Raw genomic sequence first — 22,839 nt, forward strand, 5'->3', positions numbered from 1 at the left:
GAAGGAGGAAGTTGCCCAGATTCTCTGATTGCCCTAGGTATTCAAGGAAGGGTGGAGAGAACAGGGTGACTTGATCAGTAACTTCAAGGAAGGAGGCTTTATTCCTGGGAAGATATTTTCTATATAACCAGATAGGAATTAAGATCAAATAGAAAATATAGTTTTTTAAAGATGAAAATTGCAAGTCCTCTGCCTGGGAAGGTTAATTCAGTGTTAAGCCTGCCCCCTCATATATTGTATCTTTAATATCTCATACTGTCTCCTGAAGCTCTCCTTATTTTATTTTTTAGTCCTTTGAATCCAGGGGCACTTTACTACTGATTCACATCTCCAGCCCTTTTTTGTATTTTATTTAGAGACAGGGTCTTGCTGAGTTGTTTAGGGCCTCACTGAATTGCTGAGGCTGGCTTTGAACTCACAATAGTCCTGCCTCAGTCTCCTGAGCAGCTTGGATTACAGGCATGTGCCACCCTGCCCAGCTGGTTTCTTAGTGGTGGCAGATTTTTGTACTCCTTTTAGTGTTCAATAGTTGTTAAATCAAACAGGGAAGTCCTTGGTGACATATTTGTGAAGGGAGCAGAGCAGATGGTGAGTGACTTTCTCCTGATTGGGGCTTCCTTTTATGATGCACTTTGAAATGCCACCTGTTCCTGATATATCTCTTCTCTCCTGGCAGGAGTATGAAGGGTGGAGGCAGGTTAGGGAGTTGGGGTCCTCTCCCGTGATTTCTGTATCATAGTGCTGGGAATTGAACCCAAGAGTGCTTTACCATTGAGTTACATCATCCCCAGTCCTTTAAAAAATTTTTTTGGGATTCCAGGGCTTGAACTCGGGGTGCTTAACACTGAGCCACATCCCCAGCCCTTTTTTAAAAATTTTGATACAGGGTCTCCCAAAGTTGCTTAAGGTCTTGCTAAATTGCCAAAGCTGGCCTTAATCTTGCAATCCTCCTGCCTCAGCCTCCCAAGTTGCTGGAATTACAGGTGTGCACCACCATGCTTAGCTCCCATATTATTTTTTTTTCACCATGTAACTAAAAGTTTAATGAGTAGAGATTTTTACCTTCACCCTCACTTTCAGATGTGGAAGCCAAAGCTCAGACTGGAAAAAGTGATTTGTAAAAGTTATTGACAAGTTGATAATAGAATGGAGACAGGGTGTCTGGGTATGCTGAAGAAAGACTTGTGATGCTATCGGAAGCTGTCTTGGAGCTATTTGACCCAGGCTCCAGGAGGCCTGTCTGTATTGCTGGGTCAAAGCCCAGGTACCTATCCTGTGAATCAGGTCAAGGGTGGCACACAGAGTCCTAATAGGCACTGAGAAGGCCCTAAGGCTAAGTGTTCCCTGAGGGCTCTGTTTTCTGCTTTATCTGTTGTGGTAAGTATACAGGTATGATTCTCTGTCTAGATTTCCCCTTGCTTTCCAGCTTCTTTCCTTGCCCTGAGGTGTCTCAGAAAAAGACTGCGGTTTTACCATAGAGACTGACACTTTCATGGGACACAGTGTCCTGGGGAAGGGGTTGACTCACAGGTACAGAAACAGGTGGCCTGGGAATTAACTTCTCCCTATAACATGGATGTTTGTTAAAATAGATCAGACCAAAGGCAGTGGCCTCAAGGGGGAGGCATTATGGAGAGTAAAGGGCATCTTGAGTGAGGATAGAAAAAACAGCCCACTTCCCCAATCCCGGCCCTTTTTATTTTTTGAGACAGGTTCTCACTAAGTCACTTAGGGGCTTGCTAAGTTGCTGAGTCTGGCCTTGAACTTGCAGTCTTCCTACCTCAGCTGAGTCTTGTGCCACCATGCCCAGCTCATTAACATTTCTAAGGTGGAACAGATACTGGTATCGATAGGTACTAGTAAACTGTGAGGACTGGATCAGCAAGGGGCTGCCTTGCAGAGGTGGTCAGATAACCAGCAGGTTTGAGGAAACAGGTGGGAGACTGGAGTGGCTTAGAGAAGTGGACCCTTGGTCAGGTACTTGGGAGTTGTTCCTGCTGCAGCTGAGTTCCCCCAGTAGGCAGAGGGCATAAGGTATGCAAGCCTGGGGTCTGGGCCAAGAGTAGAGCTTTGGAGGAGTTTGGGCTTCTCTTCTTCTTGGAGAGAAGTACAGTAGATATGGGGGAGGGAGACAGCTTTTTAGTAATAAACCTTTTAAGAGTTCATGAAGAGGACTCGGGCTGTAGTTCAGTGGTAAAGTGCTTGCCTCGCTTTACTGGGCTTGTTCTTATATGTCCCACAGCTCCGCCAGTCAGCCAAGCCAGCAAACAGCATTCAAAAGACATTCTCAGAGGAGGACATACAATCAATCAACAAGTACATGAAAAAATGCTCACCATCTCTAGCAGTCAGAGAAATGCAAATCAAAACCACCCTAAGATACCATCTCACTCCAGCAAGATTGGCAGCCATTATGAAGCCATTGCGAGGATGTGGGGAAAAGGGTACACTTGTACATTGCTGGTGGGACTGCAAATTGGTGCGGCCAATTTGGAAAGCAGTAAGGAGATTTCTTGGAAAGCTGGGAATGGAACCACCATTTGACCCAGCTATTCCCCTAAAGACCTAAAAAGAGCATGCTACAGGGACACTGCTACATCGTTGTTCATAGCAGCACAATTCACAATAGCAAGACTGTGGAACCAACCTATATGCCCTTCAATAGACGAATGGATAAAAAAAAAATGTGGCATTTATACACAATGGAGTATTACTCTGCATTAAAAAATGACAAAATCAGAATTTGCAGGGAAATGGATGGCATTAGAGCAGATTATGCTAAGTGAAGCTAGCCAATCCCTAAAAAACAAATGCCAAATGTCTTCTTTGATATAAGGAGAGTAACTAAGAACAGAGTAGGGAAGAAGAGCATGAGAAGAAGATTAACATTAAACAGGGATGAGAGGTAGGAGGGAAAGGGAGAGAGAGGGGAAATTACATGGAAATGGAAGGAGACCCTCAGGGTTATACAAAATTACATACAAGAGGAAGTGAGGGGAAAGGGAAAAAAAAACAAGGGGGAGAAATGAATTACAGTAGATGGGGTAGAAAGAGAAGAGGGGAGGGGAGGGGAGGGGGGATAGTAGAGGATAGGAAAGGCAGCAGAATACAACAGACACTAGTATGGCAATATGTAAATCAGTGGATGTGTAACCGATGTGATTCTGCAATCTGTATACGGGGTAAAAATAGGAGTTCATAACCCACTTGAATAAAAATGTGAAATATGATATATCAAGAACTATGTAATGTTTGAACAACCAACAATAAAAATTATAAAAACAAAAAAAAAACAAAAGACATTCTAGCTGGTCACAGTGACACACACCCCTCTACACCGCTATTTGGGAAACTGAAGTAGGAAGATTGCAACTTTGACATCAATCTGGACAACATAGTAAGACCCTCCCCCACATAAAGAAAAAGAAAAAAAAAAGTGGACTGGGATGTAGCTCACTAGTAGAGTGTGAGCTTTAGCACTGGATTCGATCCTCAGCACCACATAAAACAAATAAAAATATTGTGTGTCCATCTACAACTAAAAAACTATTTTAAAAAAGTTCATGAAGGGGGGCTGGGGTTGTGGCTCAGTGGTAGTGTGCTCACCTAGCACACATGAGGCACTGGGTTTGATCCTCAGCACCACATACAAATGAAATAAAGAATGTGTGTCCACGTACAACTAAAAAAATTTTTTTTAAAAGTTCATGAAGAGTCTGGGGATGTGGCTCAGTGGTAGAGTCTTGTCGAGCATGCATGGGGCCCTGGGTTCAAATCCCCAACACTGCAAAGGAGGAAAAAACCCACAACAATCATGAAATTCACTGTTCCACTGGAAATAGAAGTTGCCATTTTTATCAAGGCCCACTGTATGTCCCACCTGTGCTATTATGCATCCTTAATTGTAAAATTGTAAACATCTCTGATAATTTGCCCCATAGTGTCCAAGTCTGTACCTGGGGTTGGTGGTATGGCAGTCTATGCAAGATGTCGACTGCCTGCTGGGTTGTGAATAGAATATATCACTCAGGGTTCTGGAGTCTCCTCCTATTTCTTTTGCTTCTGAGGGTCTCTGCTCTTGGCCTTTTCTACCCACTGTCACTTGCTGTTTTCTAGTTACTGGCAGCCTATGGTTTTGGTTACCATGGTAACCTCCAGTGGTGCAGCTGGATAAACTTGAATGCAAGCAGGATGGATTCAGGATAAAGGTGGAAGATGCAGGGATCAGGCTCCTGATATTCTTTCCTGTTATAGGGCCATCTTTGGCAAGCTCAAATGGGTAGTCATGAATGTCTTTGGGGCTCCACTTGTTAATGAAGGATTGGCCAGAAGGGGTAGGGATAGACTCCTGCTCTGGGGTCAAGGGCTGAGGGAAGGAGTCAAGTTGGACATGGAGACTGGCTGTTCATCTTGACTCGAGTCTGGTCTGTGGAGACAGGTGAGCAGCAGGTATAGGAGTTCCAATTTCTGTGGTCCTCATTCCTTTTAAGATGCTTTTTTAATGTGTGTGTTTGGGGATTGAATGCAGGGGTTTGTGCTAAAGCTCACACTCTACTAGTGTGCTATATCCCAGTCCACTTTTTTTTCTTTTTATTTACATGGGGGTCTTACTATGTTGTCCAGATTGATGCCAAAGTTGTGATCTTCCTACCTCAGTTTCCCAAATAGCGGTGTACAGGTGTGTGTCACTGTGACCAGCTAGGATGTCTTTTGAATGCTGTTTGCTGGCTTGGCTGACTGGTGGAGCTGTGGGACATATAAGAACAAGTCGGGCAGAACTGCTTCTGGCAGAGGCCAGTGGAGGTTACTTGGACTGGGAGAACTTGCTCATATCTAGCTGTTAACAGACCTCCTTTTTTTAAAAAAAATATTTTTAGCTGAAGATGGACAAAATACCTTTATTTATTTTTTTTTTTATGTGTTAGGATTGAATCCAGTGCCTCACATATGCTAGGCAAGTGCTCTACCACTGAGCTACAACCCCAGTCTTTGGAATAGCTTTTCTCTCCTCTATTTTATTATTGAGGTAAGAGTCCTAATTGTACAGTTCCCTGCCCCCTTTTAAAATATATAAAACCTGACAGTATGGCCAAACTTTGGAGTGGAATTATGAATTTGCCTTTTCAAAAAATGGCTGTAGGATTGCATAAAGAGGGACAGATCCTCTGGTGTGGTGGTGTAGTGAGAGTCACACCAGGATTTCTGGGTATCCCTGTCAAGGGCTAATCTCTAGGAAACTTAGAAGGGTCAAGATACCCTTAACACCCTCAGTGCCTGTCCATACTGATGTCTTCATATCATAAGATCAGCAGAATTTGAAGAAAAGGATTCTAGTTCTGAGACTGAGGTAAGGAAAGCAGTTTCCTTGGCTCTGCTTGCTATGTTGAAATTTTCATTCATTCAGTTAGTAAACCCTCGCTAGGAGTGTGCAATAAGGACCCAGCAGGCAAAAAATTGGACATTGCTCTTCCTTTCACAAAGTTGATGGTCAAATATTCCTCCCTGCAATCAAGAAGCTTGTTCTAGGAGATACTCCTGTTTGTCATCACAGGCTTATGTAGCCTAAACCCTGGACTGGTTTCTCCACCAGAGCAGATGAGATGTTCCTGCTACCAGCAGCACAGTTCCCAGCAGCACTGAGTTCCTGGATGTGTGCCAAGCTATATGGGAGGTGCTAGTGAGGATTTTAATTAATACTGTGTAATTACTAGGTGGTGCTTAACCATCCCAAATGCCCTTCATTTCCCAAGCCTACAGCTAATCACTGGCTGGGCCTGGCAGGAAAAGGGAGAGGAAGGACTGTTCTATGCTTATTGGTCTTTGATCAATAGCTAGCCTCTAGCATGGACATCCCAGGAAGGTTTCTACCTTTTATTCCATTCCAATCTGGTGGGAGGAGGGAAGTAAGTTGGGTAGTAGCCTGGCTTCTTTTGTTCACCTGTGCAAAGGATAACAATACTTTATGGTCTACTCAATTTTATCAAGCAGTGCTGGCCCAGGGTCCAGGGTGGAATGTGGAGAGAGAAGGGGTTCACAGGGGTTCTAGACCTGTGACCTTAGGGGGAGTGCTCAAAAGGAAGAACAGGGAGAAAAAGTTGTTTCTGCTCTGGGCATTATTCTTTTCTCACTGTATATAGCTGGCTGAGTGACCTCTTTCAATGTTATTTCTCTGCTGGTGGCTCTCAAATTATTTTCTCACTGAAACTTCTACTTCCTACAAGGCCTTTCCATTTTGACAAGTCACAGACCTCATGCCAGACTCCCAAGGGGCCTCTAGTCATTCCACCTGTCAGCCAGAGTGGCCTTGATTTGACTAAATCTTTCTTTGCTCTTGCTGTGCTCTTTGCTAAAATGGTTTTTCTCCATATCTTCCTTTAGGCGGGTCCTGCTCATTTCTTGGGGTCAGCGTGACTTTACCCCCTAAAGCGGGCCCTCTTGCGCTCTACCAGAGGCAACAGTTGGGTGGGCATGTGTTTTTGTACCTGTATCCCTTTTGTCCTTTAAGAGGCTCTTAGCATATTTTAAAAGAATAAATGAAGAGTCTTTCTGACCAAATGAGAGGCACTAACCAGCCTGCTTCGTAGGTAGACCACTTATTACTTAATTTCCCCTGTTCCCCGCTGGGAGCAGCAGGTCAAGCACGTTGAGAACGTTAGAACAGATCGCCAGAGGGTGTGCCGCCCAGTGCGGCACACGCGCACTGAGGACCAGAGCTTGGCGAGGACGCGCACGCCTGCGGCCGCGTGCGTCACAACTCGGGCGCCTGCCCCTCCTGTCCAACTCTCCTCGCGGTGGGTGCCCCCGGCGGCGGTGGCGGCGGCGGCCCAGAGACAGCAGCAGCAGCGCCAGACTGGCCGCGGTAGCGTAGGGTTGCGTGGCTCAGAAACAGACCCAGCCAAAGGGGCGCGACGCGAGGAAGGCAAACCAGGGCCGCTGGTTAGGAGACCGCGGGCGCCTATAGAGAAGCCGGTGTGAAGGAGCGCGGAGGCTGTGGCCACCGGCGGCCCGTACTCGCCAGTCCCCGAGGCCGCCGCCGGCATGAGCCACATTCAGATCCCGCCGGGGCTCACAGAGCTGCTGCAGGGGTACACAGTGGAGGTGCTGCGGCAGCAACCTCCTGACCTCGTCGACTTCGCGGTGGACTACTTCACCCGCCTGCGCGAGGCCCGCGCCCGAGCCTCATTGCCGTCCGCCGCCCCTCCTTTAGACTTACACGCTCCAGAGCCCTGCCCGGACGCTGTAGCTGAAGCGGACGGCGACTCAGAGGAGGACGTGGAACTGGAAGGTATGCGGCGGACCCGGCCAGGATTCGTGGTGGGGACCGAGGGAGCGGTGCAAGCAGTCTTCAGAGGTCTCCAGAGCGGTGCGGTGGGTCGGGCGTTGCGCCCGGGCCAATCCGACTGTCCAGGGCCTGGACCTGGGAGCTCTCTAATGGAGTTTGTTGGGTTCCTGAGCCGCCGGCTTGCGCCCAGCGTGTGTCATTTCCAAATTGAGTTGCATGGTTCTTGAGTCCGACAGATTAGTCAGATTCAGCCTTGAAGGAAGCGTGAGGATTTTCAGTCTTGGTGGCGGAGAGGGCCGGAGAGGTGTGGAGCCCACTTCGGCCCCCGCCAAAAAATTTTTCGCCTTTGCTTGAGACCCTTAACCTATTTTAGTTCCGAAGATCAGAGCATTCACATCCAGCCTGTTTAATAACCTGGACAGTAAATTTGAAAATAATTCATTTTGGAGGTTATTGTGAAACTTTTTTTGAGCATAGACAGTAGAAAAAGATGAATGAACCTTTTATACTATCACATTCAACATGTCAATATATATCACAAATGTTTCAGATATATCTTTTCCCCCCTTCGCTGAAGAATTTTAAAGCAAGTGTCAGATCGTTTCATCCCAGCTTGCTCGAGTATGCATTTCTTTCTTTCCTTTCCTCCTTCCCCCTTCCCTTCCTTTCCCAGAGGTTGAACCTAGGAACACTTAACCACTGAGCTGCATCCCCAACCCTTTTTATTTTTCGAGACAGGGTCTCGGCTAAATTGCTGAGGCTGGATTTCAACTCTAGATCCTCCTGCTTCAGCCTAACTAGACTCTGAGATTGGAGGCATGCCCCCCACTGACTGCGCCTGCCTTAAGTATGCATTTCTTTACATATGGTCCCTGGGGGGGGAGATACACACAAACACACACACACATATATTTATTTGTTTATTTTTTAGTTTTAGGTGGACTCAATATCTTTATTTAATTTTTTGTGGCGCTGAGGATTGAACCCAGTGCTTCATGCATGCTAGGCGAGCACTCTACTATTGAGCCACAACCCCAGCTCCATATATTTTTAATTTGTTTAAAACAATTGAATAATATTTGATAAGCAGACAGTATCTTGTTTATTTGTTGCATGAAAGAAAACAACACTTTTTACAACTTGTTTAAGCAAAGGAATGTCTAGAAGCAGTTTCATTTTCTTGATTTCTTTCGCATATGATTTGCCAATTTAACAATATAAGTATCCTACTTTTTTTTTTTTTTTTAGAGAGAGAGAATTATTTAATATTTATTGTTTTTCGGTGGACACAACATCTTTATTTTTTTTTTTATGTGGTGCTGAGGATCGAACCCAGCGGCGCCTCGTACATGCCAGGCGAGCGGGCTACCGCTTGAGCCACATCCCCAGCCCCAGTATCCTACTTTTTATGTGATAGAATTTAACAAAATAGTAAAAACATTTGAGAGATGAAGAATCTTAGTGTTATTAGATCACACTGGGGGGGACTTTTTCAAGTCACAGCTGGCAAAGAGTTTCTGTGGGAGATTATAAGCTTCAGTGGAAAAGTGTCCCTAAATTTGTTCATGTTTAAAGAGTAGATACTGCTATTTTGTGTTTCCCTTGCATGTTACATTATGAATTTGGGGGAAATCAGGAATTTTCCAGTCCAGGGCTATGGCACACACCTGTAATCCCAGCGGCTCAGGAGGCTGAGGCAGGAGGCTCTTGAGTTCAAACCCAGCCTCAGCAATCGTGAGGTGCTAAGCAACTCAATGAGACCCTCTCTCTAAATAAAATACAAAAAATAGGGCTGGGGATGTGGCTCAGTGGTTGAGTGCCCCTGACCAATCAATCCCCAAGTTACCCCCTCAACCAAAAAAAAAAAAGGAAAAGAAAATTTCCAAATCTCTGCCACAGGTTTGCTTCGAGGTCATGAACAAGTTGCCAAACCTGTTTGATTTCAGATTTTCTTATCTTTGAAATGAGGGCAGTGACAACAATCTCCCAGAGATAAATGTGTTTTTAAAAGCATTATTTCTGAGTGACTCCTAGGTTTGTTTCTCTGTTATTTATAAATTATAAGAGCTATGGGGCTGGGGATGTGGCTCAAGCGGTGGCGCGCTCGCCTGGCATGCGTGCAGCCCGGGTTCGATCCTCAGCACCACATACAAAGATGTTGTGTCCGCCGAAAACTAAAATAAATAAATAAATAAATATTTAAAAAAAAAAAAAAAAAGAGCTATAACCTGTCTCACATCAATTTTTATTTACACAAAACGTTAATATCAAATTTTTATTTACTCAAAACGTTAATATCAAAGTATATCAGAATATCAAAGTATGAAATAATATTTATTTGTGGAGAGCTGGAAGAATACAGACTTACAAATTAATCTGCAGAAGAACAATAAACTGGCATTCAGACTTGATTCTTTTTTTTTTTAGTTGCAGAGGGATACCTTTATTTTATTTATTTTTGTGTGATGCTGAAGATAAAACCCAGTGCCTCACAAGTGCTAGGCAAGTGCTCCACCACTGAGCTACAGCCCTAGCCCCCTTGATTCACTTTTGTAATCACCATAAAACATTTATTATTTGTGAGTTTCCCAACTTTTCTTTTGGAACCGCTTTTTTCTTTCTTTCTTTTTTTTGAGGCAGGGTCTCACTAAGTTGTTTAAGGCCTTGCTAAGTTGCTGAGGCTATCTTTGAACTTTCTATTCTCCTGTATCAGCCTCCTGAGTTGTTGAGATTATAGGTGTGTGCTACTACAACTGGCTTGGTAACAGCCAAGCCAAGATATAATTTACAATCAATTTTTTTTTCTTTTTTCAGTACTGGAGATTGAACCCAGAGGTGCTCTACCACTGAGCTACACCAAAGCCTTTTTTTTTAATTTTAATATTTATTTTTTAGTTTTCGGACACAACATCTTTCTTAGTATGTGGTGCTGAGGATCGAACCCGCGCCACACGCATGCCAGGCGAGCTCGCTACCGCTTGAGCCACATCCCCAGCCCCACACACCAAAGCCTTTTTATTTTTTATTTTGACACTTGAACTTGGGATCCTCCTGCCTTAGCCTCCTGAGGCATAAACCACTGTGTTCAGCCACAGTTTTAGAACATTTTCATCACCCCAAAAGAAGTGTGTGGCAGTGGTAAAGTGCTTGCCTAGCATGCATGAGGTCCTGGGTTTGATTCCTATGACAACTCACAAAAAAGAAGCCCCATAAACTTTTTTTTTTTTTTAAGAGAGAGAGAGGGGGAGGGAATTTTAATATTTACTTTTTAGTTTTCGGCGGACACAACATCTTTGTTTGTATGTGGTGCTGAGGATCGAATCCGTGCCGCACACATGCCAGGCGAGCGCACTACAGCTTGAGCCACATCCCCAGCCCAAGAAGCCCTATAAACTTTTGCTATTACCCACCAACACTTATTCATTGCTCTCATCTCTAGGCAACTTGTAATCTTTCTATAGATTTGCCTATCCTGAACATTTTATATAAATTTTTTAAAATTATATTTTAGTTGTAGGTGGACACAATACGTTGTGCTGTAGGTGTGACACAATATGTGGTGCTGAGGATCGAACCCAGTGCCTCACGAATGCAAGGTGAGCGCTCTACCTCTGAGCCACAACCCCGGCCCATTTCATATAAATTAATCGTATGATTCACACCTGTCACTTAGCATAATTTTTTTTTTTTCTTCCTCTGGAAGTGTTGGGTAATGGGCTTAGGGCCTCATGTGTGCTAGACAAATCTCTATCACTGAGCTACATGTCCGGCTCTTAGCTTCATGTTTTCAGAATTCATCCATGTTGTAGCATGTATCACTTCCTCATTAAAAAAAAAAATTTGTTGTTGTTGATAGACTTATTTTATTCATTTATTTATATCGGTGCTGGGGTTCAAACCCAGTGCCTCATACATGCTAGGAAGGGGTTCTACCACTGAGCCACAACCCCAGCCCCTCACTTCCTCATTTTAAAAATTTTTTTGAGACAAGTTCTTACTGTGTTGCCCAGGCTGGTTGTAGACTCAAGTGATCATCCCTAATGTTGAACTATATGGTTTTCACTTTGTAACTATTAAATCATACTACTGTGAACATTCATGTGTACAAGTTTGTGGCGAATGTATAGAGATTGAACTCAGGGGCACTTTACCACTGACCTATATCATTTGCCCTTTTTATTATTATTTGTTTTTAAAATGTGGTTTTGAGAATTGAACCTAGGGCCTCGCATGTGCTAGGCGAGTGCTCTACCATTGAGCCACAATCCCAGCCCAATTATTTTTCATTTTGAGACAGGGTCTTGCTAAGTTGTTGAGGCTGGCCTCAAACTTGACTATTCTGCCTCCTGCCTCAACCTCCAGAGTTCCTAGGATTACACAATGCCTGTTGTAGTGGATGTAAATTTTTAATTTTTTTAAGTATACACCTAGAAGTAGAATTATAGGGCCATAGGATGGGGGTATAGCTCAGTTGGTAGAGTGCTTGCCTTGCATGTATAAGGCCCTGAGTTAAATCCCCAGCAACACACACACACACACACAAAAAAAAAAATTTACAGGGTTATATTATAATCCTGTATTTAAACTTTTAAGGAATTGGTAAGACTTTTTTTTTTTTTTAACATTTTTTAGTTGTCAGTGGACCTTTCTTTTCTTTTTTACTTTCTTTATCTATATGCAGTGCTGAGAATCGAACCCAGGTCTTCACAGATGCTAGACAAGCATTCTACTACTGAGCTACAACCTGAGCCCCCAGTAGACTCCTTTCTTAAGTGGCTACGCCTTTTTATATTCTAACTATTATTATTGAGGGTTCTAATTCCTCCACATCCTTATTAGCACCTATGTGCATTTTTTATTATAGCCAACTTAGAACCTAATTATGGTTTCAATTTGCATTATCCTAATTAATGACTGAATGTTGTTGGGCATCTTTCTAGGTATTTGTTGGTCCTTTTTTTTAAATTTTTTTTTTTTTAGTTGTAGATGGACACAATATCTTTATTTATTTATTTTTATGTGGTGTTGAGGATTGAACCCAGTGCCTCACATGTGCAAGGCAGGTGCTCTACCACTGAGCTACAGCCCCAACTTTTTGTTGGTCCTTTATATATCACTTTGAAGAATTGTCTTCAGGTCCTTTGGCTACTAAAAATATTTTTATTTGGAGTTGTAGAAGGTTTTTGTATATTTTAGATATCAATCTTCTATCAGATACATGGTTTATAAATATTAAGTGGATTGTCTTTTTACTTTTTATTTAAACGCTGGGAATTGAACTCAGCACCTCATGCATGTTAGACAAAGCACTTTACCACTGACCTGTGCCCTCAATTCTTTTTCACTTTTTTGAAGTTTTTTATTTTATGTTTGTATGTGTTTGTGTGTGTGTGCTTGGGATTGAACCCAGGGCTCTATGCATGCTGTATGCATGGTACCACTAAACTTAACTCCCAGCCTCTGCCTGGTGTTTTTTGAAGCATAGAAGTTTAAATTTTGATGAAGTCCAATGTATTTTCTTTTGTTGTTTATGCTTTAAGGGTCATATATAAGAAATCATTGCCAAATCCAAGGTCAAGAAGATTGTCCCCTGTATTTTCTTCTACGAATTCTGTAGCTTTTGGATCTTACATTTAGTCCTTTGACATGTTTTGAGGGTTTTTTTTGTTTTGTTTTGTTTTTTTGGTACTAGGGATTGAACTCAGGGGCACTTAACTACTGAACCAAATCTCTAGCTCTTTTTATTTTTTATTTTGAGACAGAGTCTCACTGAGTTGCTTAAGGCCTTGCCAAGTTGCTGAGGTTGGGTTTGAACTTGGGATCCTTCTGCCTCAGCCTCCTGAGCTGCTGAAATTAGAGGTGTGTACCACTGCGCCTGGCTTTGAGTTATTTTGGTAACATATGAGTTACAACATATTTTGCATAGGGATATCCAGTGTCCTGTTTTTATTTTTTTAGTTGTAGATGGACACAATACCTTTATTTTATTTATATGTGGTGCTGAGTATTGAACCCAGTGCCTCACATGTGCTAAGCAAGCACTCTACCACTAAGCTACACCCCAGCTTGAAAAGACTATTCTTTTCTCATTTAATTGTCTTGGTACTATTGTCAAAAATTGGGGAGATTTAAGCCGGGAGAGAGGGTGGCATGTACCTTTAGTTCCAGTGACTGGGGAGGTTGAGGCAGAAGAATAGCAGTTTCAAAACCAGTCTCAGCAACTTATTTAGGCGTTAAGCAACTGAGATGTTGTCTCAAAATAAAGGGTCTGGGGATGTGACTCAGTGGTTAAGTGCCCCCTGGGTTCCATTCCTGGTACATCCCCCGCCCTAAAAAATATTAGGAAGACTTAGAGCCTATTTGGAGCTGGTGCGGGGTGTTTTGGTTCTGAAAAGCTCAGAAAACAGTGTGTATGTCCTGTGTGTCTGCTGTGAACCCTATATAATGAAGGAGGAACAGGTTGGCAGCTTTTGATTGAAGCTCAGCAAACCTTTGTTTGTTTGTTTGTAGAGACATTTTATAACTAAGCCACAACCCCAGCCCCCACTTTTTTTTTTTCCAAGATAGGGTCTCACTAAATTGCTGAGGTAGGCCTTGAACTTACAATCTACTCAGAGGGGTCACGTTGGCAGTTGGACAAATCCTGACCCCAACTGTTATCTTGGAATGTTTGAGTTTAGCTTGTATAGCACAGAAAGAGACCTAGAAGTGTTCTCTAAATATGGCCCCTTTGTTGATGTGCCTATTGTATATGACCAGCAGTCTAGGCATTCAGAAGGACTTGCCTTTTTTTTTTTTTTTTTTTTTTTTGGTATTGGGGATTTAACCCAAAGTGCTGTACCACTAAGTCATATCCCCAGCCCTTTTTATTTTTTATTTTGAGACTTAGTTGCTTATGGCCTTGCTAAGTTGCTGAGGCTGGCCTCAAACTTGCAATCCTCCTTCCTCAGCCTCCCAAGTTTCTGGGATTATGGGCATGTGTCACTACACCTGGCAAGAGGATTTGCCTTTGTCTATTTTGAAAATGTAGGTGATGCCAGGGAAGCTAAACAACATGCTTACTCAATAGAGTTTGTTGGACATAGAATCAGAGTTGATTTCTCTGTAACAAAAAGACCACATATCCCAACACTAGCCATTTATTTACATGGCAAGATTTATTTATGGCAGCTCACGCTGTTAGGTTTACTATGACAGAGGATATATGATTGAGGCTATGATGATTGGGACTACTATAGCAAATCATACAGAGGAGGAGGTGGATGGAGATCTAGCTGCTCAAGACTGGGGTAAAGATTTATAGAAAGTGATCACCTTCCCCTTATGTTCCAAAACTTGATGCCATTCTCTTCATTACTGTTAAAGCATGAAGTTGAAGATTTTCTGAAACCTTATGTACAGCTGCAATATTATTTGTGGACAATATTTTTTTATTGTATCCAGTTTAAAAAGGAAACAGTGCCTAGTGAAGTTAGGTGACTTACTCCTTTTATGATGACTACTTTTGGTTGAGTTAAAATGCTGTTTTCATTTGTGTAGTCTGGTACTTTGTTCAAAGTTAAATGTTTTTAGAAAAGGTTTCTCTAGGGGCTGGGGTTGTAGCTCAGCTGTAGGGCACTTGCCTAGCACATGCGAGGCCCTGGGTTCGACCCTCAGCACCACATAAAAATAAATAAATATATTGTGTCCAACTAAAAAATAAATATTAAAAAAAAGAAAGAAAAGGTTTCTCTAGGGCTGGGGTTGTGGCTCAGAGGTAGAGCACTTGCCTAGAATGCGTGAGGCACAAAAAAATAAAATAAAGATATTGTTTCAACCTACAGTTACCTAGAGTAATTTTTTTTTTTTTAAAGGTTTTTCTACTGAGCCTGGGCACAGTAGTGCACTCCTGTAATCCTACCAACTGGGGGTGATGAGGCAGGAAGATTGTAAGGTTTTTCAACTGAATCCAGGATATTCTGATGATGAAAGCCTTCTGTAAAATTCTACCAAATGACAAAAAACAAAAACAAGCATTTGATTAAAAAAATTGATTGGGGGGGCTGGGGTTGTGGCTCAGCAGTAGAGAGCTTGCTTAAGTGCGTGTGATGCCCCGGGTTCAATCCTCAGCACCCCATAAAAATAAACAAATAAAATAAAGGTATTGTGTCCAACTACAACTAAAAAATAAATATTAAAAAATCAACACACTATAGTGATGCAATCACATCAATGTTCATAGCAGCTCAGTTCACAGAAGCTAAACTGTGGAGCCAACCTAGATGCTCTCCAGTAGATGAATGGATAAAGAAACTGTGCTATATATACACAATGGAATATTAATCATCATTTAAAGAGAATAAAATTATGGAATTTGCAGGTAAATGAATGGAGTTGGAGAATATCATGCCAAGAAAAATAAGCCAATCCCCCAAAATGAAAGGCCAAATGTTCTCTCTGATAAGTGGATGCTGATCCATAATGGGGAGGACTGGGAATGGGAAGAATGGAGGAACTTTGAGCAAAGGGGAGGCAGGGGAGAGGAAAGAGGGGCAGAAATGATGGTGGAATGAGATGGACATCATTCCCCTAAGTACAGGTATGACTGCATATATGGTGTGACTCTACATCTTCTACAACCAGAGAAATGGAAAGTTGTGCTTGACTACTGAGCCACATCCCCAGTTCTTTTTTTTTTTTTAATTTATTTAGAGACACATAGGGCCTCACTGAGTTGCTTAGCACCTTGTTAAATTGCTGAGGCTGGCTTTTGAACTTGCGATCAAGTAAAATGCTTTAAATAGAGGACTGATTTATATTAATTAATTTAACTAGAGATTGACTTAAACAGGAATTAGGGAGACCTGGGTTTATATCCTAGCTCTATGATAGCCACCCAGCTTTAGTTGTTCCATTGTTGTTTTTGAAAGGAAAGTGACCACACACTTGTAGCCACCAAGAGATCTTTATTGGGGCAGTGTCTGATAGACGGAAGGAAAGAGAGGAGGGAGAGAGAGCAGGGAAAGAGAGTGGGAAAGAGCAAAGGGAGAGAAAGAGGGAGAGAGCAAAGCGAGGGGGGAGAGGGGCCAAAATCTAATGGGGTCTCTGGGTCTGTAAGCCGCTTTGTTGGCATATGGTGATTGGATCATACTGTAGTTGCTAAGGGTGTCATCTTCTGCCTTCAGGCAGACTGGGCAGGGGCCAGAAGTAGGTTTCCCTTGCACCAGATGAGTGGGGGTCCAGTGTTCAGCCTTGAGTGGGGCTGAGTGTAAAGCCTTGAGGCAAAGGCTGAGTGTAAAGCCTTGAGGCAAACAAGCCTTAAGGAACTAGACAGGTGGGGGTTGAGTGTTTAGCCCACCCTGCAGCTAACATTTATTCAGCCTGCCTAGCAGCTAACAGTTTTTGTTTTGTTTTATGTGTGCTGGGAATTGAACCCATGGCCTCAGGCATGCTAAACAAGTGCTCTACCACTGAACAATACCCCAGTCAGTATTTTCATTCTTTTTACTTTTAATGGTCTTGGGCTTGAACCCAGGGGTGCCTCTATCACTGAGCTATGTTTTTCAAGTTTTTTTTTTCCTTTGCATATACCTTCCTTTTTGCTTGGAATGCTGTCCTCCCTGTCGTCTTCTTTGTAAAATGTTTTTATTAATGCATTATAATTATAACACTGAGGTTCATTTTGATATAACCATGGAATATATATAAGCATGGAATATAATTTCTCCTTTTTAGTCTCTAGTGCTTCTTCGTTCCCTGCCTTCATCTCTTCCCCTGTTCCCCTTCTTCTTCTCTACTGGTTGTCCTCCTATTTATTTATTAAAATTGATGCTTTATATATATATATATATATATATATATATATATATATATATATATATATATAAAGGTGGAATTCAGTGTGGTATATTCACATATGTACGTAGCATAATTTGGTCAGTTTTATTCTGCAGTTCCTCCCTTTTCCTATTCCTCCCCCCCCCCTTAATTCCCTTTCTCTACTCTACTGATCTTCACTCTATTTTTGTGAGATCCACACACCACACACCCACTTTTTAATTTTGTTTATTATTTTACTCTGCTTCCGCATATAAAAGAAAACATTTGACCCTTGACTTTATGAGTCTGGCTAATTTCACTTTCCCTGATGTTCACCAGTTCCATCCATTTGCCAGCAAATGCCATAATTGGATTCTTCTTTATTACTAAATAAAACTATTGTGTGTATATATATATCATGTTTACTTTATCCATTCATTTCTCGAGGGGCATCTAGGCAGGTTCCTTAACTTGGCTGTTGTGAATTGCGCTACCAAAACACTGATGTTCCTATATCAGTATAGTATGCTGATTTTAGTTCTTTTGGATAAATACCAAGGATGAGATAACTGTGTCATATGGCAGGTTCTGTTCTTGGTCTTTTGAGGAATCTCCATATTGATTTCCATAGTGGTTGTACTAATCCTCCCCCTCTTTTTTGCCTGCTGAACTGCTGCTTGTCTTTTACTAACTAGTTCAATCGTTCCTTTTCTGCCCAGCAGCAACCCTATCAAATAGGTATTATTATCATTCTGCTTTTACAGATGAGAAAAATTGAGACTCAGAAGTTAACTAACTTGTTAAAGGTCTGCTAGTAAGTGAGGTGAGGTAGAGATTTAAACTCAAACATCATGGCTCATACTCCATGCTTTTAACCATTTTTCTCTTAATGCTTTCTAGATATTCCACAAATACTTATTGTGTGAATAAACAATTCACGGTGGTCATCTCTATACAAGGGATTTAAGGGCATAGGTTTTCCCTTTCAGGGCAGTATTTTCAGTGAGGAACAAAGCAATCCCAAAGTATTTCCTAATATGCTTTATTTTTTTTTTTTTAAGTTGTAGATGGACACAATACCTGTATTTTATTTGTTTATTTTTATGTGGTATAGGGGATCGAACCCAGTGTTTCACACATGCTAGGCAGGCACTCTATCACTGAGCCACAACCCCAGCCCTAATATGCTCTCTTTTCACTATTTTTGTAGGGCTATTACAATAGGCCCAATACTGGTCTTTCATTGTGATATTCTTATTGGAATTATCTTTCTATGATACTGCCTTGTAGAAGATCCTCCATTGACTCCCTAGTGCATTTGGTAGTTCTTGATCCAAACTAGATAATGAGTTATTCTTCTATGTTCATTTGGTATGTTCTAGGGAACAACCCTAAGTGGCTTGCATTGGGTCAGGTTCCCATTTTGGAACAAATTACCGTGCTGGGGCAGTGAGAACACTGTAATCTGCCGAGTTTGGATCATGCATCCTGACCTGTGACCAAGTTAAAAGTGGAAAACAGGGTTGGAAGTGAAGCTCCACAAGGACTTCAAGTCTGTGAGAGACCACTCCTAAAGTATCTAACTAGAAGGAAGAAGAGGGGTGGAGTAGTGGACTCACTGGAGATGCTAAAACCCTGCAGTGGCCTTCACCCTCTCTTCTGCCTTTCTGTTGTAGTTTAGCAGATGCTCACTCTGCTCAGCACTGAGACAGGGGAAGATAACAGTGTTTCTGCCTGCAGGTGCTTATCATCTAGTGGGGCAACAGCATGCAAGTAGGCAACATGATATAATGATCCCTCCATTGGAGAAAATTGGAGGGAATTCTAATATATTGCTTTGGATCCATAATTAAATAATGGAATGATGGAATTTATTTTTTAAAGTATAAAATGAATTTTCTGTTTAATCACATCATTACTTTTCCTCAGTTGTCAAATTTAGATCAATCAAATCTAGTTTGATCACTTCCTAGCTATATGACCTAGGGGACAGTTCTCTGAGTCTCAGTTTTCTCAGCAAGAAAATGAGATGGGAATAGGATTGTTGTGAGGATTACTTGTGATAATATCTTTAAAATGGTTGGCATGATATTTGCACATGATGAGACTCAAAAAATTGTAACTAGCCAAGCACAGTGGCACATGCTTCTGATCCCAGCTACTTTGGAGGCTAAAGCAATAGCCTGGGCAATAATAAGACCTGGTCCCAAAATTAAAAAAATAAAAAGGACTTGGGGAGGTAGCTCTGGTAGAACAATTGCCTAGCAAGTGCAGTACTTGCCCAGTACTGCAAAAAGGGGAAAAAAATATAACCAAGAAAAGATATTTGAAAAGGCTAGATAAATAAAATTTTTTTTTTAATTTATAAAAGAAAATGAAAATATGTAGCTGTTAGGCTTGTGGTACATACCTGTAATCCCAGCAAATTGGGAAACTGGTAGAAGGGTCATGTTTCAGGCCATCCTGGACAGTTTAGGGAGACCATGTCTGAAAATAAAATTAGTAAGGGCTGCGGATTAAGGCCCTGGGTACCAAAAAAAAAAAAAAAAAGATGATTCCAATCTTTTAAAGATATATGATTATGTGTTGCGTGGCTCTTTCTCATCCAGTGAGGAGGGAGGTCCATGGAACAGGGTAGAGGAGAGTGTGGCTGTGGAGTTGCTAATCAAGACCTCTAGAGACCAAGCTGAAACCTTGGTCTGATTTTATTGCGCAGTTACCATGTAGGGCAGTAGCTAGGAAGATTATAGGCAGCCACCAATAACGATTTCTTGCTAACTATCCTTGCAGCAAATCCAGGATCTGGCAGTGGAGCAAGTGCCAGGACTGCAACACATGGCCTCACGCCCAGGGCTGCTTAGCACCAGGGGCGTGGTGTGCCACTCAGACGGCCTTAACATATGCCATGTATGCAGTACTCCATACACTTGTTCCCACATATGATTTTGAAAAATAAACACCCCTCCCCCTCCAAATTGAAATCTCTAACATTTTTACAGTCTCAGCACTTCATTCATAAGATCATTGAGTCCACCTTTCAGACTCTCTCTTTAAAAGAGAGAGAAAGAGAAGAGAGAATTTTTTCTCTTCTTTTGTGGTGAGTAGGACTACTCTTACTGAATTTGTGAGTATAGTGAGGCTCAGTTTTCTTACTTGCACTGAGTTTGATCCTCAGCACCACATAAAATAAATAAAATAAAGGTAGTGTATATATCTAAAACTAAAAAATAAAAGAAAGAAAGATGTATTTTGCTAGGCACAGTGGTGCACATCTGTAATCCCAGCAATTTGGGGAGGGGCTGAGTCAGGAGGATCACAAGTTCAAGACCAGCTTTGGCAATTTAGTGAGATGTTGTGTCAAAAAAAATTAAAAGCTTTGGGAACGTAGCTGTATAGTAGATTGAGCCCCTGGTTTCAATTCCCACAGCAAGCCCCTCCCCCTACAGTATTTAAACCTTGAATTAAGTTTGACAATTTTAATTGATTTTAAACATTTTATCCATTTGGATTTCCAAAAATGTTCCCATAATTTCCCCCTCCATGGGAGATCCTAGAATCAATCCCCTGCAGATATTGAGGCACAATTAACTGTACTGTTTTTCTTGTCCTACTCATTTTCCTTGTACTTGAAATTGAAATGGGGCCTCGGGCTATAACTCAGTGGGAAAGTGGTTGTTTAGCATGGATGAAGCTCTGAGTTGGTGGATCCCCAACACTGTAGGGAAGAAAAAAAACATATGTGAGTCCTGGCAACCCTGGGTTTAATCCCCAGTACCAAAAGAAAAGAACATAAGAAAGCTTTCACCTGGGGAAAGATGAGGAAGCTCATGAGTTTGATGAGTTTGATGGTGGATATGTTGGTTTGAGGCATTTGAGATATACAGAAGATGACAAGCTTGCAGTTGGAAATTCTTGTCTGTGGATAACAGGTGTTTAAGGATAGGTCAGGGGGCTGAGGTTGTGTGTGACTCAGTGGTAAAGTGCTTGCCCAGCATGTGTGAGACACTGGGTTCTATCTTCAGCACCACATAAAAATGAATAAAATAAAGGTATCGTGTCCATCTACAACTAAAAAATAAATTTAAAAAAAGATATGTCAGTGTTAGAAATTGTGAGTGTGAATTAGATCTTGGGGGGGGGGAGAAGGAGGGAAGGAGGGAGGGAGAAGAGCAGAGGCCTCTGACTAATAGACACAGCATCTTGAGGGCTCCTCTGTATAGGATGGTAGAGGAATGAACCTTGCCAGGCACGTGCTGTAAATCAATGAAAGCATGAAAAAAAGCATTCATGTTTTGTTTTCCCTGGCAGTCATTTATATGCTTGTATTTGTTTCTGAGAGTGATCTAAATTTTGTGATCTTTTCCAATCTTTTGTGCATGCAACCTCGTATTCCTTGCTTATTTAAAATCAATACTCTTTTTTTTTTTAAAAGAGAAAGAGAAGAGAGAGAGAATTTTTAATATTTATTTTTCAGTTTTCGGTGGACACAACATCTTTATTTTTTTAAAATTTTTATGTGGTGCTGAGGATCGAACCCAGCTCCCCGTGCATGCCAGGCGAGTGCATTACCACTTGAGCCACATCCCCAGCCCTAAAATCAATACTCTTGTGTTTGGCATGCATAAGGTACTGTGTTCAGTTCCAATTGCATATGCATGCATGCATACACACAATCACTTTTCTTCTGTGACTTGCTTTTCTGAAAACATCAATGTTATCTATTATTTAAATAATTTATATCATTCCTTAATTATTTTATATATGTATAGCACTACTTGGATTTGTGAGGATATTAAATTTGTTTATTAAAAACAAACTTTAGAAAATTAGTATTATATCATGCTGTACTTGTACAACTTTTTAATTTAAATTCTTTTTCATTTGTTTTTTTAACTGATATGCAACTTTTTTCACATAATAATACTTTTTTTTTTTTTGTACCAGGGATTGAACCCAGGAGTGCTTAACCACTGACCCACATCCCCAGCCCTTTTTATTTTTTATTTTGAGACAGGGTCTCACAAAGTTGCATAGGGCCTCGCCAAGTTGCTGAGGCTGGCTTTGAACTTGCAATCCTGTCTCAACCTTCCAGGCCACTGGGATTTTAGATGTGCACCACCATGCCCAGAATTATATAACAATACTTCTTGAAGGTTTTTCCATATCAGTTTGTATACTTTTATTGCATCCATTTTAATGGATGTGTAGAGGTTTATACTCTATCAGTGCCAGTATTTCCTTAGTTTATTTTTCTAGGCAATTTTCATTTCCCTTCTTTTTGCTATTATACATTTTAGTGATTATGGTATGTATAAACACACATATACATATGTTTTAGTCAGCTTTTTTGCTGCTGTGACTAAAAGATCTGACAAAAACAATTTTAGAAGAGAAGTTTATTTAGAGGCTTATAGTTTTAGAGGTCTTAATCCATAGAAGGCTGGCTCCATTTCTTGAGGCTCAAGGTGAGGCAGAACATCATGGTAGAAGAGTGTGGGCGAAGGGAAGAAGCTCACAGGAAGCAGAAAGAGAGACTTCACTTGCCAGATACAAAATATGTTCCCCCAAAGGCATGCTCCCAAAGCCTACCTCCTCCAGCCACACCTTACGTGCCTTCAGTTACCACTCAGTTAATTCCCGTAAGGGGATTAATCCACTAATTGGGTTAAGGCTCTTATAACCCAATCATCCATCCTCTATATCTTCTTGTATTGTCTCACACCTGAGCTTTTGGGGGACATCTCACATCCAAACCATAA

General features: G+C 41.6%; 1 protein-coding gene across 1 annotated transcript in view; it reads left to right on the forward strand.

Moving 5' to 3' along the window:
- Positions 1 to 6,749: 6,749 nt before the first annotated feature.
- Positions 6,750 to 22,839, forward strand: part of Prkar2a (protein kinase cAMP-dependent type II regulatory subunit alpha) — a 72,918-nt gene continuing 56,828 nt past the window's right edge. The window contains exon 1 of the mRNA XM_046431315.2: positions 6,750 to 7,285. Coding sequence (XP_046287271.1) covers positions 7,039 to 7,285 — 247 coding nt within the window. The 5' untranslated portion in view covers positions 6,750 to 7,038. The remainder of the gene's footprint in view (positions 7,286 to 22,839) is intronic.

This window comes from Marmota monax, unplaced genomic scaffold (assembly GCF_021218885.2).
Source record: "Marmota monax isolate L192 unplaced genomic scaffold, Marmota_monax_Labrador192_F-V1.1 WCK01_AAM20220418_F8-fsc00022, whole genome shotgun sequence".
NCBI lineage: Eukaryota > Metazoa > Chordata > Mammalia > Rodentia > Sciuridae > Marmota > Marmota monax.